At 39.4% G+C, this 23561-nt stretch overlaps 1 protein-coding gene across 2 annotated transcripts in view; it reads right to left on the reverse strand.

The window, feature by feature from the left end:
- Positions 1-1172: 1172 nt before the first annotated feature.
- Positions 1173-23561, reverse strand: part of CAAP1 (caspase activity and apoptosis inhibitor 1) — a 33512-nt gene continuing 11123 nt past the window's right edge. For both annotated transcript variants that reach the window (XM_036331286.1, XM_036331287.1), the window contains exons 5-6: positions 12313-12386; positions 1173-2610 (exon numbers count right to left, since the gene is read on the reverse strand). In XM_036331286.1, coding sequence (XP_036187179.1) covers positions 2264-2610; positions 12313-12386 — 421 coding nt within the window. In that variant the 3' untranslated portion in view covers positions 1173-2263. The remainder of the gene's footprint in view (positions 2611-12312; positions 12387-23561) is intronic.

The following is a 23561-nucleotide window of genomic DNA, read 5'->3' on the forward strand; positions in this document are numbered from 1 at the left end:
TATATGTTATTTTCTCATTACTTAGGCATGTCTAGAGCAAACTTATCCCTGTTCTCTAAAGCCATTCATTTTCAAAAAGCTCTGTCTTTCAACATTAAAAAAGAATAAGATAAAAAGTTGCTTTTCTAAGTAGGACTCTAAGTAACCTCTAATTTGCTCAGCTCATTCCACCTCACACATACCAACTCTACTCAAATGTCCTCTAACCCGCCTGCACGCTGACTAGAGCACACATAACGCTGAAGGTGGTGACTTCAATCAGCTACACAACACTCAGACCTTTTCCTACTCCCATAGGTTTAATCACGCACATCATCAACTGCATTTTATAATTAGTAGCAGCATTACAGTTTATTATGCAGTATTTTACCATTTTAACTTTTAGTGTAAGTTGACAGAAAATGTTACTATAATCAATGCTTTTTTTTTTCTTAAAGCAGTTAACTACAAGAAACCATATTTAAACCACTACTTAAACCATATTCACATTTACCAGCCTAAGAGAAGCTTTTCAAATGATGCAGGCCTCCGCTTCATCAGAAAGATTCAGGGAGAAAAAAAACATGACAAAGTTATTTGTTGTTTAGGAACAACAAAAAGAATTTATAACTGCAACTCCAATGTTCCATAAATACTCCCTATTTCTATAAGTCACCTTCTAAAATCCTATATAATAAAAGCCTAATATGTAAATTGTTCCCTCAGGCGGTCGTTCGACCAGGAGACCAGGAGTTCGACTGCTGGGGCAGTGAGGAACATGGCGGGCGTTGGCAATGCGGTGCTGGCAGCAGGCGGTAGTGGAGGCGCTGCTGGCCCCGACAGGCCCCGACGAGAGCAGGACCACGGCAGGATGGTGGAGCAGGTGAGTGGGCGGCGCAAGGCCAAGGCAGGTGCGAGCGGGGGCCCAGGTGCTGCCCAGAAGCCAGAGGTCAGCTGGAACCTGCCCTCCCACGCCAGATGCTCGCACTTCTATGGCCGGCCAGGCCTAGGGACTGCACCCATGCAAAATTTCATGCACCGGGCCTCTAGTGTATATATAATTAAGCCAGCTATAAAACACAATCCCTGAAAGTTTAGTGTCTGAGAAAAATCCTCGTAGAATATTTGGAAAGCATGGCTTATACATAAAATACATTATAATTGTGAGCAACTATAAAAACAACAGTTCGAGATTTGTATTTTAGGAAAAAAAAACAACAATTTATTTTAAGTTAAGCGTCTCTACCTAAATGTATTTTGGTATCAAACAACTACAATTAGTGATGGGGTAAAATGCATCCATAACTATTAGTTATTTACAAAAACTATACAAAATTAGATTAATTATAACATCGACTTATCAAAGCTTCCTGAAATTAATTTTGCTTTTGGAAAAGTATCAAAAGTCTTCAAATTCAGAGTGAGAGTCTTTATTATTTTTAATTCATGGAATTATAGCACATCAGATCTTCAAGCAAGAACAACAGACGAACATCTCTATGATAAAATAGTCTCCTCTTCCCGATAGCTTGGAATGAAAATGAAAACGTGTTCCCTTTTTAGTGAAGAAAAACACTTCAACAAAGTGTCCAATAAAAATCAAACACCTGTCAGAATGGCTTGTCTATTAGAACTAAAGCTGGGCAACTACTCTACTTTATTAAAAACTGGCTTACACTAAATCCTTTTTTTCTTTATTAAATATGTTTTTCTCAGACATTTCAGATCTCTAAGCCTTACAGTAAAAGATGTTACTCGGTTTTTACTAGTAAATCCATAACCATAGAAGGTATGTATCTTCAAGATAATACATATTTTTCAAGGTGCATATGAGCGTAACTAAAATTCTTAAATTGTTAACAAATCTAGGAGCACTAATTTAATATTTCATTGCAAAATATAGGTGGTCTTAAAAGCAACATGCTTAGTCAATTTTTCTTAAGCTTTTAGGCTTGGTACCAAAATATTTAAAAATTAAGAAAAAAATTACCATGACTCTGCTAATGGCTTTTCAGATATTAATCTGCAGACAAGCTAAAATACTTATCTAACAAAGTATCCAATTATCTAACAATATTTGTCACAAACTCATAAAACAATAACACATATATAATATAAAAGTAACATCAACAAAAATAGCCATAGGTATTTTAGGTCTAGATTGAGTTTATCTAACAAGGGTTACATGAGAAATATCATGTAAGACCCAAATAAATTTCAGATACAAAGTCATATCATGTGGCTTTGTTCAAACACACCTAAAATTCAGGTTCAAATTAAATAACTAGGCTGGCTTTTTTATATCACCAGCTTTCATCAGGGCTTTAATGGCTCTTGCCCTCATCTCAAGTTCTAGCAGCTCCAGCTGCTGTGCAGAAGGCTGAACATCTTCTGGTGGAGGAACAGTTAGGGAAGCTGCTTTGGGCTCCTTTGGGCTAGACTCTGTCAGTCCCAGAATATCATTCACACTTTTCTCAATGTCTTTCTCCAGATCATCTATCTGACCAGCTTCACTCTGGGCTGTATTTTCTGGGACCTCAGGAGCAGCCGCCTCTTCATTGCATGGGCCTTCTATGTCGCTGTCATAAGCATCTGCATTTATACTGAGAACATCACTATCTTCGCCTTTGCCTGTAACAAACAAAAAAAGTGGGAAAGAACCATGTAATCTGATTGCCTTAGTCAAAATTTCCTTTCTATTTATGCTTAACGGGCTTCTTTGACCCACACCTCCCACCATGGAGTCCCAAACATATCCTATAATCCCCCATCCCACTGACTCCTCCACTTGGAAAACAGATATAATTTAATGTAAACTTTAATGTATTTTTAATCCAATTTAAAACATGTAAGCATTGGGAAATTTATACCATCATATGGAGCTCTGTGATCTTTTTTCCTAAATAAAATATGTAAAACTTTACACCACAGTGAAGCTTCTACATTACACATTGAAAACTGACATTGGAAACCCTTTGGGGACAGGGTACTGCTGATTATTGAAGCAAAATTCCACTCTAGAATGAGTTTAAAATACTTTGCTTTACAAACTACAAAAAAAGGGGAAAAATCGTTAGTAAGCTGGACCCCATGCACATTGCAATTACCCCAAATCTTTTCATATGCTTTTCAAGCACTTTGTTCTAAACCAATAAATTAAAAGAGAATGCCCAAGGCCATTTTCTAAGATAAAATACGTTTTCATCAAGAGGATTTTAATTAATAAAGTTAGTACACCATAATTTTTTAAAATGCATTTGTTATAAAACTTCTATAACTGATGACAAGTGAATATAAATGCAGATTATAGCTCTCAGCCCCTTGGGCCTCGGACATCACTCAAATCCAGGTGTCATTTACAACTCTGAGTGCTCATTTATACCTTCAATTTATTTATATTTTAAATTCTAATATATTTTAAATGTTATGATCCCCAAAATGTTAACTTTCTTAACTTCCTTATGATAAGGAAAACTTATTTACAAAACAGGTTGATCAATGAAGAAATTCTGATAATAGAAGGGATCAGCTTCAAAAGTCAAAGAGACATCATTCAGAAGAGGTATTTTTCATAATCCAAAGGACACAAAAGGACCAATAAGTAAAAGTTACATAAATGCAGACTATAATTCAATATAGAAACAATTTTACCAATTAGATAGTCAAGATGATACGGAGGGGATGAAGCAGAAAGCGTTAATGACAACAATAATGATGGTAGAAATAATTACAAGAGCTAATATTTATTGAGCACTTACTATTACTAAGCACTTCTCTATAACTCTTTTATGCCAAGATAATATTAGACACTCATAATTATTTTTTTTATTTTCTTTTTTTTATTGTTTTATTGCTTAAAGTATTACAAAGGGTATTACATATGTGTCCTTTTTTTCCCCCCGCCCTTGACAATCCCCTTAGACACTCATAATTATTATCCCCATTTCATAAATGAGGTAACTGAGGGGCAGAGAGTTTAAGTAACTTCGTTCACAAAACTAAAATGGCAGAAGCAAAGTCAAACCTGAGTATATTTTGAAAATCTATACACTTAAACATTCTATTCTGCCTCCCAGATCTTAACAGAATCAGAATGACCACAAGCTTCACAGATTAGAATGTTGGTTCAGGCTGAGTATATCTTCTTCGCATAGGTCTCTTAAAGCCACCTGAATAAATACAATATGTAAGATACATAGACCTACAAAGTATGTGTAAATATGAATAAATAATAAGAGAATGAAAAGACAAGCCACAAACTGAGAGAAAATATCTGCAAAACACATCTGATAAAGGAATGAAATCCAAACTAGAGAAGAACTCTTGAAACTCAACAATTATAAAACAAACATCCCACTTTAAAAATAGGGAAAAGATCTGACGAGACAAGTCACCAAATAAGATACATGGATGGCAAAGCATGAGAAGAAAATCAACATCATATGCCATTAGAGTGTTACAAAATAAAACTAGATACCATTACACACCTGTAACAACAGCCAAAATACAAAACAATGGAGCACCAAATGCTAGCAAGAATCTGGAACAGGAATTCATTCATTGCTGGCGGGAATGTAAAATGGTGTGGCACGTTGAAAGACAGTCTGACTGTTTCTTACAAAACTAAACTTGGTATTTACCCAGAGTTACAATTATGTCCACACAAAAACCTGCCTACAAATGATTGTAGCAGCTTTTATTCATGACTTGGAAGCAAACAAGATGTCCTTCAATAGGTCAGCGGATAAACAAAGTGCAGTACATCCAGACAATGGAAAATTATTTAGCAACAAAAGAAATGAGCTATCAAATCACAAAAAGACATGGAGGAACCTCAAATGCACACTGACAAGTGAAAGAAGCCATTGTAAAAAGGCTACATACTCTGTGATTCTAGCTGTATGATATCCAGAAAAGACAAAACGAGACAGTAAAAGATGGGTGGTTGCCAGGAGTCCGGGGGAAGGATGAAGAGGAGGAACGATACTCTAATGGTACTGTAATGGCGGGGACATGTTATTATAGAGTTATCAAAAGCCATAGAATATAAAACCCTGGGAATGACCCCTAATGTAAACGGACTTTAGTTAATAACAATGTTTTAATACTGACTCATCAATTATAACAAATTTTCCACACTAATGCAAGATATCATAAGGGAAACTGGGAGGAGAGGTGGTGAGTGAGTATATAGACACTCTAAAGCTATTTCAAAAAACTAAGAAATAATAATTTTTCCTTTGGATTTGTGATCTATCACTCACCCTTCCTCTCTCTTGGGCCACGCCACACTCCCTCTGCACTGCACACTCATGGGGGAGATCATGCCCAATCACCTCACTTTATTTTGTAACACTATTTGGCCACAACATAAACTAGATAATAAGTCTCAATGGCTTGAAAACAGAACTTTAAATTTTATCACACTGAGCAATTTAGAAAATTGCTGTCACTGCAATGGAAAATGATCAGAGATTCCCTACATCCAGGCCTTTTTCACCCTTCAGTCCCAATCCTCTCTCGCAGTCCTGCTCTACCAATCAGATCTTTTATTATTATTATTAATAAACTAGTAGCCCAGTGCATGAAATTCATGCCCATTAAAAGGGAATTAATTGCCCTAACTGGTTTGGCTCAGTGGATAGAGCATCAGCCTGTGGACTCAAGGGTCCCGGGTTCGATTCTGGTCAAGGGCATGTACCTTGAATGCGGGCACATCCCCAGTGGGGAGTGTGCAGGAGGCAGCTGATCAATGTTTCTCTTTCATCGATGTTTCTAACTCTCTATCCCTCTCCCTTCCTCTCTGTAAAAAATCAATAAAATATATTTTAAAAAGGGGGGAAAAAAAGAAATAATAATTTTTAAAAAATTAAAGTCTGTTATCTGTAAGCTCAACTTAAATCAATAATATGATGTGGCAACCAAAACTGCTAATTAAATCATAAACTAATGGTGAGGGATGTGTAAAAGGGTCAGGAACTGATAACAAAATCTGATTGCAAGCCTAATGTTGACTATCTTTCCTTTGGTAGGAGCACTTCTACACAAGAAGGTACTTTTCCCAATGAACTAGATAAAAGCAGAGGATTCAGAGGGGATCCAAACATTTGATGAAGGTTTGGAGTTTGTGACCGCCAAAGCAGCTGCCCTAAGAGTATGTCTAGGAACCAATGAAATAGAATGTTTAAAATGGGTATAATTAAAAAACACAAAAACACATGAAAATTAACACTACTGTCAAAATACTGACTCAAATTATTTGTAATTTCATTCTTGACAAAACACGTAAGGCATTATGCATCTAAAAGCCTTGCCAGTTTAATTATTATTTTTTAAATCTAGAAAAGTATCATATTTAATTGCAACAGAGGGGCTTTCAAAGGGTACAAAAACAGTGTGGGCTAACAGACACAGAAAATGTAATTTTCACCCTTTCATTTAACTACTACTCATAGAAAGAGACAAATTAAAAAGCAGAGAGTTAGAAAAAAATTAGATTTAAAAACACAGGGAGATCCTGGACAGTGTAGTTCAATTGGTTGGGAATCATCCTATGCACCCTAAAGGTTGCCAGTTCAATTCTGGGTCAGAGCACATGCCCAGGTTGTGGGCTCGATCCCAGGAAGGTGGTTCAGGAGACAGGATTTATGTCTCACTCTCACTTTGATGTTTCTCTCTCTCCCTTCCTCTCTCTCTAAAAATCAATTAAAAATCTTTAAAAAAATCAAATAAAAGGAGGGATGATCCCATTTGGTGTTACTGTTGGTAATAACTTGTGAAAAGCTCAAAGGAATGAGAAAAGAAATGTAAATTCTTAAGTTGCACTGATGGTTACACCACTCTTTGCTTCACCAATTGCCGAACTGGACAGCATTTTCCCAGAACAGTGTCTGAAATCCTTTAAAGAAGTTAACTCCTTTTGAGAAGCTGCATTCTGTGAATACAGCCGATCAAGGAGGCAACTAGGGTTAGGAAGAAAGAAATTAGACTCAAACTTTACCAGTGGTACATATGCTTCTCTGCTTCCAACACCAGGCAGCCCTGTAACACTTTCCTCCCAGTCTCCCTCAGCTTTCTAGCGCTCATGCCTGCAATACAGATATACAAAGGAAGACGCAGCACAAAACATCTGCCAATCCAGAGAGTTACTCGGCAGTACGTACATGGTAGGCATGGAAAACTCTTGGCCTACCAATGCTGCTTAATTAGCTGATAATCTTTATTCTCTTCTTTTACAAAGCAATAAAAGTTTCTCTGGTAGCATTTTTCTCTACCTTTTAAATTTTATATAAATGTATTTATTCTTTGAGCTATTGGCTGTGAAGTTCTTTTTAGCAAAATTCAACATTAAAACTGCAAATTCATTTCTTTTTATTCTAGTCCCTCTACTTACTCAGTTTTGCCTCCCCTAGTCAGTACTACCTTAGAACAACAATAACAGCACCAACAGGAACGAAAATTAATTGGGTTTTTCCATTTATCCCTCACTTTAAGGATTCAAATGGTCTCATGTAGTTTTATATTTAATACCTTTACTAAACAATGGCAATGTTATTTTACCCCCTTTTTAAAAATATATATAATTTTTAATTGAGAGATGAAGGGAGAGGGATAGAGAGAAACATCGATAGAGAGACACAGCTGCCTCCTGCAAGTGCCCCTCACTGGGGATCGAGCCCGCAATCCAGTCATGTACCCTGACCAGGAATTGAACCATGACCTCCTGATTCATGGGCTGATGCTCAACCACTGAACCACACCCGCTGGGTGCATTTTTTCCTTATAACCTGTTAAAAAGTCTAATTTTCAATTTCTTAAAGCTCTTATTAAGAAGATAATTCTCAAAGATAATTCACTAACTCATGAAATAGAAGGCCAAAATATAATTGCATGAGGCAACTACGTTTTTTTAAAAAACTAATATGTCAAATTATAATGCTGTATATCTGAAACTTACAAAATGTTATAAAACAAGAGATTTTCAATCAGTGAGCTGCAAGGATTTTTAAAGCATGCAATACCTGACTATTTAGTCAGGGGCACTGACCTCTTTTCCCTTAGATTGTCAAATAAAAAAATGACAACAGCCAACACAACAATAGCTGTCCAATGTGAATAAATGAAAATTATACCTTTTTCTTCTGTGAGACCAGGGAAAAAATATAATCTTTTTTGGTGTGCCGCAGAATTTTAGTAATTAATATATGTGTGCCATGAGATGAAAAAGGTTGAAAATTGCTGTTAAAAACCAATGTTATCTGAATAAAAAAGGAAAAGTGGCCAGATCCGAGCATAAGCACAACAAAACTCTGCCTGAGAAAACTAATGTAAAAGATTCAGAATAAGATGTAGTACACGCCTTATTGATTTCGATAATTTTATATGCCATATGGTTGCATATTTATTTTTATGATTATACTCATATGTATGCATTCCAAGGAACCATCATATAATTTAAAGACATTTTAAATCAAGTATCTTTTCCTCTAATAGAATAACAAAATGCAGAGTTAGAAAGAAATTGTGTATTTCATCCTGCTTCCATTAAACAATTTAAGAAACCAGTTATTACGCACTCTTCCCAAGTGAAGACACTGCACTAGGCACTGGCATTTACAGAATCTGAAGCTAGAAAAGAACTTCAAGATCAAGGCCAAACAGCCAGACATTTACTCGAGTCAGCTCTACAACAGTGTCACCAAGTGGCCGTTTATTATAACCTGTTTTCAAACACCTTCAGCAACAGGAATGTATTTCAGAAGGCAGCCCACTGCATTTTCTGTTACTTGTGATTATTTGAAATATTCAAATGATAACTTTATCTTCTGGCCCTATTTTTATTCTCGAAAGCAATATAGATCAAGCCTAATCACTCTTCCATTTGGCAGACCTTCAAATATTTTCAAGTGATTTCAACTTATCTTCAACCTAAATACCCACGTTTAACTCAGGTATTTCTCATGTATAATAAAAAAAAATGTATCCTGCCCTGGCCGATGTGGTTCAGCGATTATAGTGTTAGCCCACATACCAAACGGTCTCCAGTTTGATTCCCAATCAAGGGCACACACGTGGGTTGCAAGCTGGATACCATGCTCCGGTCCTGGTGCATGCAGGAGGCAACCAATCAATGTATCTCTTTCACAATTATGTTTTGTTTTTGTTTTTTCTTTCTCTCTCTCTCTCTCTCCACCCTCACTCCCTCTCTTCCACTCTCTTAAAAAAAAAAATCAATGGGAAAGTATCTTTGGGTCAGGATTAAAAAAAAAAAAAAAAAGTTTTACCCTAACAACTTCCAAGGACAAGAGCTTAATTCTTGAAGTTACAAAGGAGAATAATTTTCAAAATTACTCATATTCCCCAATTGTAAACTTTACAGCAACAATTTGAATATAAATCATTATTTTAATATTACTGAATGTCTTAAGCAAGTTTATTTAGATAAATAGAAAAACTCATTAATATTAGCAGTGATTTGATATTTTAAAAATATTTTCTACCTTTAACAAATAGCAGTTTTTATTTTAATGACAAAACAAATAACTAATTTAGGAAATTTATATAAACCACTATTATTTTAAAAGCTGAACAAAATCTTTTCAATAATACAAGCCTTGAGATCCTCCAGAAATTAATATAAGATCTCAGGCTTGCATATGTATATGTGCATGTGTATACAAACATAGCTATGCTAAAGACAAAAAGCAAAACTATATCTGGTGTTTCTTCTACAACTGCCCTCTTGCTAAAAATGAATGACTCAGGAAAATAACCTCAACAGAATTTCTATTTTACTACAATACCAATCAATCCCCAGTAGATTATATTTATATTTCAATAATGTTTGCACATGGAAGGTGAATCTTCAGATATTAATTCTTTATTAAAATATGACAGAAGTCAGGGTATAATCTATACCCATCTTTAGCAAAACCAGTTTTATAAATGTTATTTCCTATCAACAAAATCAATAAAACCAGTACTAAACAAAGAAATGCCAATTTCAATTTAAGTAATTCATAGTTACTTAACAATATTTGAATATTTTAGAAGCTGAAAAAAATGAAAATGTAATTTAAATATCTGTCAGCATCATACACCATTAATAGGTCGTACAGTAAGATTTATTTTATTCTCAAAGAGCAAAGGGAAAATTCAATGCTGCTTTACATTTTGGTCTACTGAACAAAGGGTTACTTTAGTAAGCAAGCTTCAATGAATTTTCTTAAACAGCCAAACCGTTAAATAAAATGACAATGCATTCACAAAAAGCATTATATTGTTTTTATTGAGCTCACTGTGAGCAAGAATAGCTAGCTGTGCAAAAAAAGTTAGAGAAAATATTAAATCAATTTTGAAAGTTTTGCATATTAAAAATAGGCCACATTAATTCATTTAGAAAAAAGGCAATAATCTGTATAGAGCCTACCAGAATTTCTATTTCCAAGCAAGTTACTTATTAGCTGGTTCAGATTTCAGCTATACAAATATTTATCTGGGACAAGCTCAACATAATTGAATCGTCTAGGTAATTTATGTTTATCCCATTACACAATAAAACATTTTATATTTTAATCATTTTTGTAGACATTTTTCTAGAAGACTTATTTCCCTGCTTCCTTTAAAAAAGAGCTGAAATTCAGTTTAACCATTTCCTACAGATTTGGTCACAACATGAACTGTATTGCAAAATGGAACTAATGTGCTCTGATCTCAAGGTTTTTTCACCTCTACTTACTGTCACTTACTGATGATCGTGTGTTTTTGACAGTTCTGATGCCTCAGTGAGAACCGAAGTGGCCTATAAAACCTCCTATGCATAAAAGCTTTGTGGTATCTGGCTACTCTGAGTCCTTTTTCTCTCCCTCTTTGTCTCCATGGCTGGGTTTCAAATGACTGAAGTTACCAAAAGAAAACCAAAGCAAAACAGGCTGTTGACACTGGGAAGGGAGTTCTAATGACTCCAGGTGCTTGAACATGGAAGCAGAAAAACATCTTCCCTTAGAGGGCGGCACTGGCTACTTTGTACGAGGTCTCCATTCTTTCTTCCCTAGAATCAGCCGGACCACTCGTTTTTTTCTGTCCTTTATATGACATTCTTCTCTCCACAGATGGTCTAGCTAACCTCCACACTGCCTGCTCATCTGATGCAGAGTAAAAACAAAGGCAAAAGCAACGGCAATGTTGTCCAATTACACAGATAAATGGTGCAAGAGCTATAAGACTATGACTACATTTTATGAAAGTGATGTGTGCTTTGCATTATTTATATATGGCAAATAAATGTAAATGAAAACTATGAATCTGAGTTTATGTCTGTGGGGGGTGCTCAGTAGTAGTCAGAATACAAAGACATAGTTTCGTCTGGCTAACAAAAAGAGGACTTCTGAAAAGCAATGGTATTCTCAAGGTCAATCAGAAATATTTACAAACTCAACAGTACATAAGTCAGAATTACAGAATATCTAGGCTTTGTTCTCTCTATATATAAATTGAAAGAATCACAAAATTCATTATCCAACACCTTTTCAATTTGTTAATTAAGCATTAGTAACAGACCACAGTTAAAAAAAATTCTGCCTAAATAAATTGATAACCTGATTCTCTCCATGAAATAAGTTTTTATAACTCAAGTTTTTAAAAAAACTATTCTAAGTTATCAAAGATTAGTTGCTTACATCATAAATATTACAATCCTCTTGGCTGCAAAAGGTTATCACTGCTCTGAAGTATTTTTAACAGAAAAAAGGAAAAATGTGATTTTTGAGTAATAAAGTTTTATTTTTACTTTCAATTTTCCCATTGAGGATGTGAAGAAACAAACAAAAATATATATCTAAAAGATTAGCCCTATTATCTACTTGGCTCAAATAAACCACAAATTGCCACTTTACTTCTGGTAAATGGTAATGTCAAAAAATACCGATTTATAGAAAACAATAAATAAGGAAGAAAGTAAACAAGGACAAGACATCTCTGCAAAAAAAAGAGAGTAAGTTATCCCATAAGATTTCTTTTTCCACATACAAACCACAGCTACCAGTTAACATATCTCTGATATCTACAACTAAGGATATGTAATAGAGATCATCAAATTAAAACTATTGAAGACGACAACTTTCTGGTGGCCTCTGTAACTACACATCACTAAGGCAGAACCACTCTGGAGCTGAAGGACTCATGAAATAAAGGATGTATTCTTTACTCTTTTGATCTTGAATCAAATAAACTTTTCTGTCATCTATCTGTAAAATAAGGTGAGCTGAAAATGTATTATTAGTGCTTATAATCTTCAGGTAAATGCTATATAAAAATTAAGTACTTGATTCATACCTTGCTTTAATTCTAGACCTTCAGGTTGCTTGTTCTCTTTCAGGGATGAAGAAGAATCTATACAGATGTCTTGTCTGAGGAATAAAAATAAATAAAAACAATTGTTAAAACTACAGTCAATCAAATAATATTTACAGCTCAATATCCAAGAATTAAGTTAGACACTTGGAAAGGCACATTGAATGTTCTACACCCCCAGGGTACCATTTAGTGCAGCGGTCGCTAACCGGTGGACGGCGGACCACTGATGGTCCGTGAGGTCCGAAAGGTTGGGGACCGCTGATTTAGTGTACTCTGGCAACTCAGAAACATGTATACAAGGGTCAGAAAGGGCAGCTCTAAACTACCACCAATTTAAGCAGTATACTTCTCTGTGAAATCAAGGGGCAAACCTGAAAGGAATGTGGAGAGAACGTTGTTTCCCTTCTAATACCCTGCACAGTAGCTAATGAAGAAATAAGTCACAGATGAATCCAATAATTTATCAAGTTCAACTGCTAGTTTAATGGGCACTTTGGAATTCAAATTATTTTATATTCACCTAATTTTGTAACCCAAATGGAAAATACATATAGATTAAGTGTAAGATCATGCCCTAAAAAAGTTTTGATTCACCATGTTTTGCAACAGAGCTGCAAACTAAACTAGTGTTCCTTCTTAGAGGGTATTATATCATCTTAATATTGATACTACAAATAGTTTTCAGCAAAAGTCAAATTAATGAATTTCATATATTCAAAATGGCTATTTTCTTTAAAATAAATACCCATTACCTTCTGAGAATTTTTATACATACACACCCCAAAACTAATACACTAAAGTATTTAGGAAATTTTCCTACTCAAACTATCTACTTAGTAACAACAAATTCCTTAAATAACCGAAAAATAAAGACATAATAATTTCGTTGAAAAGTTTGTAATATTCTTTCCAATCAACATAATTAGAACTTACATGTTTTTTACATATTAAAACTCTACTAATACAAGCACACACTCAAACACGGACTACAAAATAATTTGAATTTGGTATTATCATCTGAGAGATTTGTAACTGTGATAACTGTTTTGTGTATTTCTTTCTGTCTAATGCCAGATTTTATTCTTTCACAAGAATGACTGGCAGAACTCAACAAGGATATCGATAATATTCCTTGGCAACCCAGGGCAGAGTGAATGCCAATATACTACACTAGAGGCCCAGTGCACGAATTTGTGCATGGGTGGGGTCCCTTGGCCTGGCTGGCCATCGGGGCCAATCGGGGGGACAACGGGGGGGTTGGAGGGAGGGGCCTGGGAGATTGGCTGTGGGAGCACATTGACCACCAGGGGGCAGCTCCTATGTTTAACGTCTACCCCCTGGTGGTCAGTGTGTGTCACAGAGACTGGTCGTTTGGTCATTCAGTCACTTAGGCTTTTATATATATAGACTAGAGGCCCAGTGCACAAAAATTTCGGCACTTGGGAGGGGGGGGGTCCCCTCAGCCCGGCCTGTGCCCTCTCGCAGTCTGGGACCCCTAGGGAGATAACGACCTGCTGGCTTAGGCCTGCTTCCGGGTGGCAGAGGGCAGGCCCAATCTGTAGGTGCAGCCCCTGGTCGGGCTCAGAGCAGGGCCGATTGGGGAGTTGAGGCGCCGCCCCCTGTCATGCACAGAGCAGGGCGGATTGGGAGGTTGTGATGCCACCCTCAGTCACGCTCAGGGTAGGGCCAATTGGGGGGTTGGGGCACCGCCCCGTCACACTCAAGGCAGGGTCGATGGGGAGGTTGCGACGCCACCCCGTCACGCACAGAGCAGGGCCAATCAGGGGGTTGGGGCGCTGCCCCGTCACGCAGAGAGCAGCGCCCATCAGGGGGGTTGGGGCTCCGTACCCTGTCATGCACAGAGCAGGGTCAATCGGGGGGTTAGGGAGCCCCCCGTCACTCAGAGTAGGGCCGATAGGGGAGTTGGGGCACTGCCCCGTCACACACAGAGCAGGGCCGATCAGGGGGTTGGGGCGCCTTCCCCTGTCACGAACAGAGCAGGGTGGATTGGGAGGTTGTGGCCCCAGCCCGTCACACACAGGCGCTGCCCCCGGTCACGCTGATCCTGGTGCCAGGAGGCCTCGCGGCTCCGCTGATCCTGGTGCTGGGAGGCATATTACCCTTTTACTATATAGGACAGGGGCCTGGTGCATGGGTGGGGGCCGGCTGGTTTGCCCTGAAGGGTGTCCTGGATCAGGGTGGGGGTCCCCACTGGGGTGCCTGGCCAGTCTGGGTGAGGGGCTGAGGGCTGTTTTCAGGCTGGCGGGTGACTGAAGCTCCCAACTGCTCCTTTTTTTCTTTTTTTTTTTTATTCTGGGACAGCTTTAGCTCTGACTCCAGCTCTGAGGCCTCTGTTGCTGAAAGCAGGTATCTGGTTTGTTTGGGTTCTATAATCGAAACACTGTATCAACTCCAGCTCTGAGATCCCGGCTGGCTGAAAGCAGGTTTCTGGGGTTTTGTTTGGCTTTTATATTTGTAACTATGTTTCAAACTGAAAGCTCAGAGGCCGGCAAGGCAGGCGGGGAATGTTGGTTTCCTCCGTCACTGAAGCAAGCAAGCCTCATGTTAGTTTCAAGCTGCCTGGCTGCCGACCACCATCTTGGCTGGCAGTTAATTTGCATATCTCGCTGATTAGCCAATGGAAAGGGTAGCAGACGTACGCTAATTACCATGTTTCTCTTTTATTAGATAGGACTAGGGGCCCAGTGCACGAAATTCATGCACTGGGGGTGGGGGGGGGGATAAATCCCTCAGCCCAGCCTGCCCCCTCTCACATACTGGGAGCTCCCCTTGGGGAGCGGGCCTGAGCCGCAGTCTGGCCTCCCTTTGTGGGAGGTGATCGGGCTGATCAGGGGAAGGCACCGGCCCTATCACCCCGCTGCTGCAGCCACTGCCAGTCACTGCAGCCAGCAAGGTTTTTTCATCAACATGGACTCCAGTCCCTTCACCATGAAAAAATGTCAACTTTCTTTAGGCATTTTCAAGATGTGTCTTTCATATAATAATAATTTCTTTATTAGTTTTTTTATCCTCACCTGAGGATATGTTTCCATTGATTTTTAGAGACTGTGGAAGAGAAAGAGAAAGATAGAAAGAAACATCAAAGTGAGAGGAACGGGGAGAAACTAAGATGGCGGCATAGGTAAACACCGGGAAATTGCCGCCTCACACAACAATTGAAAATTACCGCAAAGGACAGAGCAAACACCATCCAGAACAGGAAGGCTGGCTGAGTGGAAATTCTACAACTAGAAGGAAAGAAAAGCACGCTGAGAGCCGGAGGAGCTACAGAGGTGAAGTGCAGAGGTACAAGTGCAGAGGTACGGCGGGCTCGCGCTCCCGCGAGTAAAGGGAGTGGCACCTGAGGACGCGGCTGTCTTTTTGAATCACAAACTCCCGACTGCTCTGAACTCCGGTTCCGGGAAGTCTCTGGGGACCCAGGACTCATACGGGGAGAAGCTGGTCTGTCCGGCAGCGAGCGAACTTGAAGGCGGATTTCCCTCAGAGGTGCTTGCAGCAATTAGCGGGTCACTGAGACCCGCGACTCCGGGTGGAGAATCAGCCATAGCTCCTTGATCCGCCCTTTGATTCCCTGAGACCCCGCCCCACCCAGGCTGCGGCAGAGGCTTTTGCATGTGAATGTACCTAACTGCAGCCTAGCCAGGCAGACCCGGAACTTCCAAGAGAAGGCCCAAGGCCCCGCAGCGGCTTGCACTGCTTCACAGATGAGCCTCTTCGTGGCTCCTGCTGTGTGGCCTCAGGCAGAGGCTGAATTAGCACCTCCTTAGATCCAGGAGCCACTGTACCCAGTGGTCAGAGGGGGACCATCCAGACTGCAACTCCTCAGATCCATAAGGGACACACTCAGGGAGCAGACTCAGTGAGCACCAAAGCCCCACTGAAGCAAGTCTTGCCCCAGAAGGGTGTCTTCAGCACAGAAGTTCTCCCACTTTAGACATAGCTGATTCTCACAGCCAATTGGCCTGGAGGTCAATTCCTCCCAGTGATTCCACAACAACCAAGGCACCAAGAGTGTCCACCCCAGGTAACTGGGGAGGCTGAGCTACTGGGCCCTACAGGACACCTGGCGCGCAGGGCCACTCTATCAACACAGGGAAGCTGCCAAAATGCGGAGACAAAGAAACAGGTCACAAATGGCAGAAATGGAGGAAAGCAAACGATTGGATATAGAGTTCAAGGCCACGTTTATAAGGTTTTTCAAGAATTTTATGGAAACCGCCGATAAATTTAATGAATCCCTCAATAAGTATAGTGAGACCATGGAGGACATGAAAAAGGACCAACTAGAAATTAAGCATACACTGACTGAAATAAAGAATAATTTACAGAGATCCAGCAGCAGACAAGAGGATCCCAAGAATCAAGTCAAAGATTTGAAATACAAAGAAACAAAAAATACCCAACCGAAAAAGAAAAAAGAAAAGAGATTCCAAAAATATGAAGATAGTGTAAGGAACCTCTGGGACAACTTCAAGCGTACCAACATCAGAATTATAGGGGTACCAGAAGGAGAGAGAGGGCAAGATATTGAAAACCTTTTTGAAGAAATAATGACAGAAAACTTCCCCTACCTGGTGAAAGAAATGGACTTACAAGTCCAGGAAGCGCAGAGAACCCCAAACAAAAGGAATCCAAAGAGGACCACACCAAGACACATCATAATTAAAATGCCAAGAGCAAAAGATAAAGAGAGAATCTTAAAAGCAGCAAGAGAAAGACAGTCAGTTACCTACAAGGGAGTACCCATACGACTGTCAGCTGATTTCTCAACAGAAACCATGCAGGCCAGAAGAGAGTGGCAAGAAATATTCAAAGTGATGAATAGCAAGAACCTGCAACCAAGATTACTTTATCCAGCAAAGCTATCATTCAGAATAGAAGGTCAGATAAAGAGCTTCACGGATAAGAAAAAGCTAAAGGAGTTCATCACCACCAAACCAGCATTATATGAAATGCTGAAAGGTATTCTTTAAGAAGAGGAAGAAGAAAAAGGAACTCTTACCATTTGCCACAGCATGGATGGAATTGGAGAGCGGATAAATACCACATGATCTCACTCATTTGTGGAATATAATGAACAACATAAGCTGATGAACAAGGACTGATCCAGAGACGGAGAGGCATTGATTGGACTGTCGGGACTTGGAGGGAAGGTAGGGGAGGGTGGGGGTACGGGGGAAAGATCAACCAAAGGACTTATATGCAAGCATATAGGCCTAATCAATGGACATGGACAACGGGGGGGGGTGAGGGCATGAGCGGGGGGGTGGGGGGGTAGAGGGTAACGTGGGGACAAGGACACATATGTAATATCGTAATCAATAAAAAATATATTAAAAAAAAAAAAAGTGAGAGGAACGCTTTGATTGATTGCCTCCTGCGTGAGCCCTGACCTGGGCCCCAGCCAGGGAGGAGCCTGCAACCTAGGTACATGCCCTTGGTCAGAATTGAACCCAGACCCTGCCATCGGCAGGCCAAGGAATTATCCACTGAGCCAAACTGGCTAAGGCAGGATATGACATTTCTTAGCCCTCCAGCAGCGGACCTTCGTTTTTTTCGCCAGGAGTGTGGTGAAAAACCCTAGATCACCTTTTTGGATTCTTATTACCTAAGTTACTAAGAATATTACCAGTGGCACACAGGGAGCTTAGCCAATGAGCAGTCAGAAAAGGTGTTTCCTCTATAGTTCACACCAATCACCGGCTGGGCCCCTCCAGCCCAGGCCTGACACTTCTGGCACAGGCTTCAGGCCTGGGCAGGGGACCATCTTCCCCCAATCACTGACTCCGCCCTCACCCAGGCCTGACACCTCGGCCAGAGGCGTGAACCCCATCACCCTCCCATCGCCGGATCGGCCCCTTGCCAAGGCCTGACGCCTCAACCAGAGGCGTCAACCCCCATCACCCTTTGATCAACAGATCGGACCCTCGCCCAGCCCTGATGCCTCGGCCAGAGGCGTCTGGCCTGGGCAGGGGACCCCCAGACCCCTCTGATCACCAGATCGGCCCCTCGCCCAGGCCTGACGCCTTGGTCAGAGGCGTCGACCCCCATCACCCTTTGATCACCTGATCGGTCCCTCTCCCAGCCCTGATGCCTCGGCCAGAGGTGTCAGGCCTGGGCAGGGGACCCCCATCTCCCTCCGATGGCCAGCTCAGCCCCTCCGCCCAGGCCTGATGCCTTTCACCGAGGTGTCAGGCGCGTCGACCTCCATCGCCCTCCGATTGCAGGATCGGCCCCTTGCCCAGGCCTAACGCCTCTGCCAGGGGTGTCAGGCCTGGGCAGGGGACCCCCATCTCCCCCTGATCACCGGATTCTGGGGCTTCTGGGGCCGGCCTGCAGCCCTGGATTGGATCCAATCACTGGCGGCAGGCAGGCGGCTTCTGGGGTCGCATACAGGGGCCTGGATGGCGGCTCTCGCGCTGGCGGCTGCGCTATCCCCCCCTGCCTGCGGCATGCAAATTAGCCGCCATCTTTGTTGGTGGTTAATTTGCATATCGTGCTGATTAGCCTATAGGAGGCATAGCAATGGTACGGTCAATTACCATGTTTGTCCATTATTAGATAGGATTAAGAACTTTCTAAAGAATAAAGTTAAAATGTACTACCTCAAACCTTATAGTCAAATTAGATTTTACCTAATGAAAGCATTAATCTACTTATCTTCCTTTAAGAGGAAGTGTTTGTTCTTACACAGTCATGATGGACACTGAATTCTTCTTCTAAACATTTACAACTGAATTTACAAAAAATGATTTGAACAAAAACATACTATAACATTACCATTAAAAAAAGACTAGGAGCATATGAAATACACTAAGGACACATCACCCATGCAATATTCTAGCTGAGAATGTATAACCCAAAATGAAAACATTGATTAAAGATCAATGTTATAAAAGACAAACATCCCAGGATAAAGGAGGATAAAGAGTCATAAAAATTAATCGTTATATTTGACATGAGACTACTGAACTAGAGGGGGGAAACATTGTAAAGGACATTTACTAAGTCAAATGACAAATTAAAATACCAATGGTAGATTGGATAAAAGTACTGTACCAATGTTGAAATACTGAAGTTGAATTAACTACAGTTACACTATATTGTGGTTATATAAAACAGAATACCACCATCCTTAGGAAAAGCACACTGTAGTATTTAGGAGTAAAGTATGTAACTTAGTCTCAAATATTTCAGGAAAACACACACCTATATAAAGAGAAGGTGTGCCAATAGGATAAAATGTTAATGACAGGTAAACCTAGATAAAGAGTATATGAACTTTTCTTGTAATAGTCTTATCCTCATGACATTTTAATAAGACTGAAATTATTTCCAAACAAAAAGTTTTAATAGTGCAGCAAAAGGAATTATTTTATACATTTTATTTTCTCTGTGAAAGTCCCTTGGATTCCCATCAAATAAAACTAAATCCCTCTATAAAAATTCTCTGCTTTCATAAATAATTTACTTTAGTGCCCAAAGTGAACTTTTATAATGTTCTGTTTTATCTTAAGGCTGTTGAAGAAACTCATCAATAGAATTTCAGACAGTAAGTCCAGTGCACCACCTTGTGTCTAAAAAGTGAAACAGTAGATGATTTTATACCAGTATTATCTGAAGTTGAAAAAAATTTCAGAAAATAGTTTGGAACTTTAAAATCTAGTTAATTTTTCCAAGATGCAGACTTTGAAACTACAATTATATACAACATTCAGATTTCTCTAATACAATTTAAATATCTTCGTCAAAAAGCGTGAAAGGCAAGATATATACAAAAAAAGGAAATGTCTTAAAGTATAAGAAAGCTACATGCACATATGAAGTATTTTTTTGCTAGTTTTATGAAAAATTTTATAAAATTTACCTCTAGATGATAAGAAAAACTAGGTGTTAGAGTTAGGAAAACTAAAAATAATTTCTATTTAAATGATATTTCAATAAAACAGTTTAAAACATTAAGAATTTTATAACAAAGGAGAGAGAGAGAAAGGGGGAAGAGAGGGAACACTGCTAATTCTGGTTCGGGTTAAGAATCTTGCAATGATATTTTGTACCTCTTTCCATTAAGAAAAAAAACCAAAAAACCTCATTTTTTTATTTTTCTAATTCCCTTCTCTAACCTGCACTGCTCCTTCTTAAAGAAGCTTAATTTACAATCTTGGCCTTGAATTATAAGTGAGTCCTATACCGATCTCTGGAATTTAGTGCTCAAACCAGTATCAGTCCAAATTTCTTTATTTTACCTCAAATATAGTTCCACTCTTGATCCTTTCTATGACTCAATGAATTTGTTTTTTAACTCAGAATAATACACTGAGGAGATCTGCAGAACTTAAGAACCACATGTGAATTACCACAGGTTTAAAAAATTTTTCTAAACAGAAAAAGAAAGTCAATTTTGTGTTAATGATAAATACTGGGAGGATACCTAAACAGAAGGATAAAGAAACAGGACCAAACTAGCCAGATTCTTTCCATTTTAATTTTTTTAAATAAATAAAGAAATTGTGTGTGTGTGTGTGTGTATTTTATTGATTTCAGAGAGGAAGGGAGAGGGAGAGATAGAAACATCAAAGATGAGAGAGAATCTTTGATGAGCTGCCTCCTGCACGCCCCACACTAGGGATCAAGCCTGCAACGTGGGCATGTGCCCTGACCTGAAATCGAGCTGTGACTACTGGTTCATAAGTGGGCACTCAACCACTAAGTCAAGCCGACTGGGCCACAGCCTTACTTTTAATATGAATCCATAGAAAAAAAACCAGTCTCAACCTACTCACATAAGCCATTTCTAGTTTGGGCTTATTTTAATTGCAAAAATATGAGTTCGAAAAAAATAGCCCTCTGTATTTATACTATGTGCCCCCAAATTTTATTGTTGCTTATCCCACAGCTAAGTGACAACTTTTTAGAAACGCCTCTTTGAGTTTTTCCAAATCATTCAACTTTCCTGTCATATAGATACTTCATCAGCCCATACATTTAACTAAAATTATGCAACTAAGATAACTGAATTGGAAACAAACATGAGTGACTCTTGGTAAGCAAACAGTTCAAAAGGTGAGAGAAGTACACAGGAGGATTAGAGAATTAACAAGTTTAGTGCATTGTAAACATTAGTGAATTTATTTTTCAAGTGAAACAGTAAGGGCAATTACTACAATGAGTCAGGTAAATGTTAAAAAAAAAATTCAACTTCAAAACATGATGAGGGAATAGCTGAAAAAAAGGAAAAATGCCAGCTAACATCCAACCCAGTGCTTGAGCGTCAGGATGAAACAATACGCTGACAGCCCTACCCGGTTTGGCTCAGTGGATAGAGCGTCGGCCTGCGGACTGAAGGGTCCCAGGTTCAACTCCAGTCAAGGGCATGTACCTTGGTTGCGGGCACATCCCCAGTGGGGGGTGTGCAGGAGGCAGCTGACCGATGTTTCTCTCCCATCGATGTTTCTAACTCTCTGTCCCTCTCCCTTCCTCTCTGTAAAAAATCAATAAAATATATTAAAAAAACAAACAAAAACAATACACTGACAGAAAAATGATGAGATACTTTCAAAATCAGGTTTCTGTAATATAAAGCATACAAACTTTGTGTGTGGGGGTGGTGGGAGACAGTTACAAAACAATGCTTCCTCAGTCCCTCAAAGTCCCCCTGGGGAGCACAGCTGCAGTTCACACCGGAGAAGCTCACTTCCTTCCCTTCTAAGGGATGTTCTAGAGCAGGGGTCCTCAAACTTTTCAAACAGGAGGCCAGTTCACTGTCCCTCAGACCGTTGGAGGGCCGGACTATAAAAAAAAACTAGTCGGCTGCTAGGCGGCAAAAACACCCGGAGGGCCAAGTAAATGTTTTCGGCGGGCCGCATGTGGCCCACGGGCCGTAGTTTGAGGACCCTTGTTCTAGAGCAGTGATGGCGAACCTATGACACGCGTGTCAGAGGTGACACGCGAACTCATTTTTTTGGTTGATTTTTCTCTGTTAAATGGCATTTAAATATATAAAATAAATATCAAAAATGTAAGTCTTTGTTTTACTATGGTTGCAAATATCAAAAAATTTCTATATGTGACACGGCACCAGAGTTCAGTTAGGGTTTTTCAAAATGCTGACACGTCGAGCTCAAAAGGTTCGCCATCACTGTTCTAGAGATTCCTATCTGCTTAACATTTAAACTAAGTAGGTCAAGATTTGCTTCAAACTTATCAATTTGGCAGAAATTGGGAGGATAGAATATGAGAAGGGACATAGTGGGTGGGTGACAGATATGCAAGGGTTCATCGTACATTGAAAATTTCCCTAACAGAGTTAAACAAACGAACAAATAAATAACTAGTACAAAACACCATAAATTCCCGAGTGGGTAAGTGAGCTGGGTGAAGGCCAGGGTGAATTTCTGAAGTGTATCATTCCCAGCAAGCCCAGGTGTCGAGTCTACCTGAGGCCTATTTTTGTATCCACTAATAAAAATGCTTACTTAAATCAGTACTGTAGACTTATGCTACCCATTAATCCAATTTTCCAGAGCACAGTAACTTCTTTTCAAATATTTTATTCCACTGAAGTATAATAATAATAGCAGTTTGTTCCAAAATTCATCGACAGTTACTCAGAGTTTAGGATTTGGCTGAATGCCATCGCCCCTTTGAAAGTTACTTATATTTAGATATTCAAGTAATATATGTTACTTGTGGAAACAAACCAAATTCTTAAGTCCTCTACAGATAGCTGAGCTGACCCCTTGGACAGCCCTAACTCATCAAAGAGAACATGGAGGCTTTATCCTTATTAAAAACAAAAGGTGGCAAGCAGCTGTACCATGATAGCTCAACAGGAAAACTAATGCAGTGTGAATCACTGGCTTTTTAATAAACAAACAGCATGAGAGCTCTACAACGTATTGCTGCCAGGCTCAGCAATAGAATAGTGGTCACAAACCCAAACCTAGTTCCTGCTCTCAGTCAGACAATGATCAAGCCAGAGGAATAGCCCTTTATTTTCAAGAATAAACATCTTAATGAACTATGCTGTTCTTTCATTTTAACATCTCTGAAGTGCCTAAACTTACTATAAACAGCAATAAACAGCAAGCTACTCTTTTTAAATGGTGGAATAACTTGTAGACCATTTAAGAAACATAACTATTACAAATCATTAAAATCTAGTATAATATAACTAATAACCAGCACATTGTAAGGAGCAAATTGTT

Source organism: Myotis myotis, unplaced genomic scaffold (genome assembly GCF_014108235.1).
Source record: "Myotis myotis isolate mMyoMyo1 unplaced genomic scaffold, mMyoMyo1.p scaffold_m19_p_12, whole genome shotgun sequence".
Classification (NCBI taxonomy): domain Eukaryota; kingdom Metazoa; phylum Chordata; class Mammalia; order Chiroptera; family Vespertilionidae; genus Myotis; species Myotis myotis.